This window comes from Nanorana parkeri, unplaced genomic scaffold, assembly GCF_000935625.1.
Source record: "Nanorana parkeri isolate BGI_ZX_2015 unplaced genomic scaffold, ASM93562v1 scaffold3660, whole genome shotgun sequence".
In the NCBI taxonomy this organism is placed as follows: domain Eukaryota; kingdom Metazoa; phylum Chordata; class Amphibia; order Anura; family Dicroglossidae; genus Nanorana; species Nanorana parkeri.
The window spans coordinates 7,026-11,926 of record NW_017309928.1 but is presented as its reverse complement, the minus strand read 5'-3'; the positions used below and the strand labels follow the sequence as shown (position 1 = coordinate 11,926).

General features: G+C 64.3%; 1 protein-coding gene across 1 annotated transcript in view; it reads right to left on the bottom strand.

Moving 5' to 3' along the window:
- Window positions 1–4,901, bottom strand: part of CSE1L (chromosome segregation 1 like) — a gene marked incomplete at its 5' end in the record, with an annotated part of 16,287 nt that overhangs the window by 4,411 nt on the left and 6,975 nt on the right. The window contains 7 exon segments of the mRNA XM_018575224.1: window positions 200–408; window positions 2,207–2,357; window positions 2,489–2,586; window positions 2,679–2,782; window positions 2,863–3,002; window positions 4,628–4,689; window positions 4,769–4,853. Coding sequence (XP_018430726.1) covers window positions 200–408; window positions 2,207–2,357; window positions 2,489–2,586; window positions 2,679–2,782; window positions 2,863–3,002; window positions 4,628–4,689; window positions 4,769–4,853 — 849 coding nt within the window.

Here is a 4,901-nt window from a genome sequence, read left to right as displayed (position 1 = left end):
GCCTCTCTGCTGCACCGCGGCCAGTCAGGGAGCCTCTCTGCTGCACCGCGGCCAGTCAGGGAGCCTCTCTGCTGCACCGCGGCCAGTCAGGGAGCCTCTCTGCTGCACCGCGGCCAGTCAGGGATCCTCTCTGCTGCACCGCGGCCAGTCAGGGATCCTCTCTGCATGCAGTTCCTCAGAACAATAGACAACCACTTACAATCTTATCGCTGGCACTGGCTGCTATGGTGTTGGCTCCTCTCTCCAGGTAGGCTTGTAGGAGCCGGACGAGCGGCGGGATGTTGCCCGTCCTCTCCCATAGGATAGGCTGCAGGAGGTGCGGGAAGAGCGCCATGTAGGAGTCGGGAATGTCATCCTTGTGCATCTCCAGCAGCAGCGACATGACTTGGAAGACGTACGGGATAAACTCTGCGGAGAAGATATCAGATCATCAGGCAATGCATTGTGGGATGGAGGGTCTTCCATAGCTGAGGAATAGGCCCCCCCCGGCAATGCATTGTGGGATGGAGGGTCTTCCATGGCTGAGGAACAGGCCCCCCCTGGATGGAGGGCCTTCCATAGCTGAGTTATAGGCCCCCCCCTCCCCCAGGCAATGCATTGTGGGATGGAGGGCCTTCCATAGCTGAGTTATAGGCCCCCCCCTCCCCCAGGCAATGCATTGTGGGATGGAGGGCCTTCCATAGCTGAGTTATAGGCCCCCCCCTCCCCCAGGCAATGCATTGTGGGATGGAGGGCCTTCCATAGCTGAGTTATAGGCCCCCCCCTCCCCCAGGCAATGCATTGTGGGATGGAGGGCCTTCCATAGCTGAGTTATAGGCCCCCCCCTCCCCCAGGCAATGCATTGTGGGATGGAGGGCCTTCCATAGCTGAGTTATAGGCCCCCCCCTCCCCCAGGCAATGCATTGTGGGATGGAGGGCCTTCCATAGCTGAGTTATAGGCCCCCCCCTCCCCCAGGCAATGCATTGTGGGATGGAGGGCCTTCCATAGCTGAGTTATAGGCCCCCCCCTCCCCCAGGCAATGCATTGTGGGATGGAGGGCCTTCCATAGCTGAGTTATAGGCCCCCCCCTCCCCCAGGCAATGCATTGTGGGATGGAGGGCCTTCCATAGCTGAGTTATAGGCCCCCCCCTCCCCCAGGCAATGCATTGTGGGATGGAGGGCCTTCCATAGCTGAGTTATAGGCCCCCCCCTCCCCCAGGCAATGCATTGTGGGATGGAGGGCCTTCCATAGCTGAGTTATAGGCCCCCCCCTCCCCCAGGCAATGCATTGTGGGATGGAGGGCCTTCCATAGCTGAGTTATAGGCCCCCCCCTCCCCCAGGCAATGCATTGTGGGATGGAGGGCCTTCCATAGCTGAGTTATAGGCCCCCCCCTCCCCCAGGCAATGCATTGTGGGATGGAGGGCCTTCCATAGCTGAGTTATAGGCCCCCCCCTCCCCCAGGCAATGCATTGTGGGATGGAGGGCCTTCCATAGCTGAGTTATAGGCCCCCCCCTCCCCCAGGCAATGCATTGTGGGATGGAGGGCCTTCCATAGCTGAGTTATAGGCCCCCCCCTCCCCCAGGCAATGCATTGTGGGATGGAGGGCCTTCCATAGCTGAGTTATAGGCCCCCCCCTCCCCCAGGCAATGCATTGTGGGATGGAGGGCCTTCCATAGCTGAGTTATAGGCCCCCCCCTCCCCCAGGCAATGCATTGTGGGATGGAGGGCCTTCCATAGCTGAGTTATAGGCCCCCCCCTCCCCCAGGCAATGCATTGTGGGATGGAGGGCCTTCCATAGCTGAGTTATAGGCCCCCCCCTCCCCCAGGCAATGCATTGTGGGATGGAGGGCCTTCCATAGCTGAGTTATAGGCCCCCCCCTCCCCCAGGCAATGCATTGTGGGATGGAGGGCCTTCCATAGCTGAGTTATAGGCCCCCCCCTCCCCCAGGCAATGCATTGTGGGATGGAGGGCCTCACCCACCCCACACCCTCCAATGCTTCCCGGGGCTGCGGTGACATCTGAAATACTTTTACAGGAAGCATGGCAGACTGGCCGCTCATGTTATGGGGGGCACTATACAACTCGGGGTACACACTCCGGTGCCCGCTGTGCCGCGCGGTCCCCACAGGAAGCGTAAACCGAGGCTGAGAACGGAGGCCGTGAGGTCCCAATATGGTCATGTGACCTCCTCTGGAGGGGTGACAACGCGCGCCTCCGTGTACCTTGTACGTCGCTCTGCAGGATCTCGGTGAAGACCAGGAACAGGGCCTCCTCGAAGCTGCTGACAGTGCCGGGGTTGCAGCGGCAGGTGATGCGCACGGACAGGCAGATGGACTCGAACAGGTAATGGTTGAAGTGAGGCTTGCTGGGGTTCTGTGGAGGAGGACAGAGGGGGCGGGGTCAGACATCAGCGTGACACCGTACAATCACTCTCATCATTGTACACAGGAAATGATCACAATTTGGGGTCACGCGGCGAGGATCGGGGGAGGGGGGGGACTCACCTTACTGACCGCCAGCAGCTTCTGCGTCAGCTGAGTGATGACGGAGGGGATGTACGGGATGATGGCCTCCTGCAGCAGCGAGAAGCTTCTCATGATTGCTGGGACAGAAGAACGCAATACATCATCTCTGTCCTATGACAGCATATATAAAGCCCCTCCCCTTCCCCAGACATACCCCGCCCCCTCCTACCTTTCATGATGTACTCGTTCTCCGAGGAGCCGGGCAATGACAGAGCTTTGAAGAGGTGGGACAGAAGCCCCTCCGCGTACGGCAACATGTCCGCCACCGTGATGCTGCAGGAAGAGAGGACACGGGAAATGTGATGATGTCATAATGTCGCAGAGGTCGCGCAAAGGGGCGGAGTCACACTTACAGGGTGGCGTTGGTGGTTCCGCCTCTCATAGTGAAGAGTCTCTCCAGGGCGTGCGCTGCATACGTGTGAACCACGACGCTCTCCGCCTGCAGGTGGGCGATCAGGAGGGGGATGGCGGCCAGCACCTGATCTTTAGGTACCTGCAACAAAGGCATCAGAAAACAATATGGCCGACCCGGCCCCCCATCCCCCGCACCAATATCGCATCACAAGGCTTTATAACCAAAGGGCCCGCCCACAGACCAATCAGGGCTCAGTATACACGTATATGGGGAGGGGGCATGTGTGGGGTCACCAGAAACCCCAAAACTCGGGACACCCCGTGACGTCAGCTCCCCCCGGGGCCCGTGACGTCAGCTCCTGTGTTGCGGGGGCGCTCCGTGTTGCGGGGGCGCTCCGTGTTGCGGGGGCGCTCCGTGTTGCGGGGGCGCTCCGTGTTGCGGGGGCGCTCCGTGTTGCGGGGGCGCTCCGTGTTGCGGGGGCGCTCCGTGTTGCGGGGGCGCTCCGTGTTGCGGGGGCGCTCCGTGTTGCGGGGGCGCTCCGTGTTGCGGGGGCGCTCCGTGTTGCGGGGGCGCTCCGTGTTGCGGGGGCGCTCCGTGTTGCGGGGGCGCTCCGTGTTGCGGGGGCGCTCCGTGTTGCGGGGGCGCTCCGTGTTGCGGGGGCGCTCCGTGTTGCGGGGGCGCTCCGTGTTGCGGGGGCGCTCCGTGTTGCGGGGGCGCTCCGTGTTGCGGGGGCGCTCCGTGTTGCGGGGGCGCTCCGTGTTGCGGGGGCGCTCCGTGTTGCGGGGGCGCTCCGTGTTGCGGGGGCGCTCCGTGTTGCGGGGGCGCTCCGTGTTGCGGGGGCGCTCCGTGTTGCGGGGGCGCTCCGTGTTGCGGGGGCGCTCCGTGTTGCGGGGGCGCTCCGTGTTGCGGGGGCGCTCCGTGTTGCGGGGGCGCTCCGTGTTGCGGGGGCGCTCCGTGTTGCGGGGGCGCTCCGTGTTGCGGGGGCGCTCCGTGTTGCGGGGGCGCTCCGTGTTGCGGGGGCGCTCCGTGTTGCGGGGGCGCTCCGTGTTGCGGGGGCGCTCCGTGTTGCGGGGGCGCTCCGTGTTGCGGGGGCGCTCCGTGTTGCGGGGGCGCTCCGTGTTGCGGGGGCGCTCCGTGTTGCGGGGGCGCTCCGTGTTGCGGGGGCGCTCCGTGTTGCGGGGGCGCTCCGTGTTGCGGGGGCGCTCCGTGTTGCGGGGGCGCTCCGTGTTGCGGGGGCGCTCCGTGTTGCGGGGGCGCTCCGTGTTGCGGGGGCGCTCCGTGTTGCGGGGGCGCTCCGTGTTGCGGGGGCGCTCCGTGTTGCGGGGGCGCTCCGTGTTGCGGGGGCGCTCCGTGTTGCGGGGGCGCTCCGTGTTGCGGGGGCGCTCCGTGTTGCGGGGGCGCTCCGTGTTGCGGGGGCGCTCCGTGTTGCGGGGGCGCTCCGTGTTGCGGGGGCGCTCCGTGTTGCGGGGGCGCTCCGTGTTGCGGGGGCGCTCCGTGTTGCGGGGGCGCTCCGTGTTGCGGGGGCGCTCCGTGTTGCGGGGGCGCTCCGTGTTGCGGGGGCGCTCCGTGTTGCGGGGGCGCTCCGTGTTGCGGGGGCGCTCCGTGTTACGGGGATGGGGCGCTCCGTGTTACGGGGATGGGGCGCTCCGTGTTACGGGGATGGGGCGCTCCGTGTTACGGGGATGGGGCGCTCCGTGTTACGGGGATGGGGCGCTCCGTGTTGCGGGGCGACCCCGATAGAGGGACATGTGACGGCCGCTCACCTGGTTCCGGAATATCATGATGTATTTGATGCCGTCCGCCTTCAGGACGGGGAATTCATTGACTGCAGAGGAAAGACGAGATTACAACGTGCAGCTCGCAGCCGCCTCAGGAGAGCTCATCATGGAGCCGCTCATACTCACTATTGGAGGACTTCAGATCGGGAAGAATGTGACTCACAAAGAACTCCGTCAGGTTGACAAGCTCATTGGCTTGTGTGATCCCGTGCTGAGGAGACAAAGAGGAGTCATGGCGACCCAACGCCAAAATCACCGC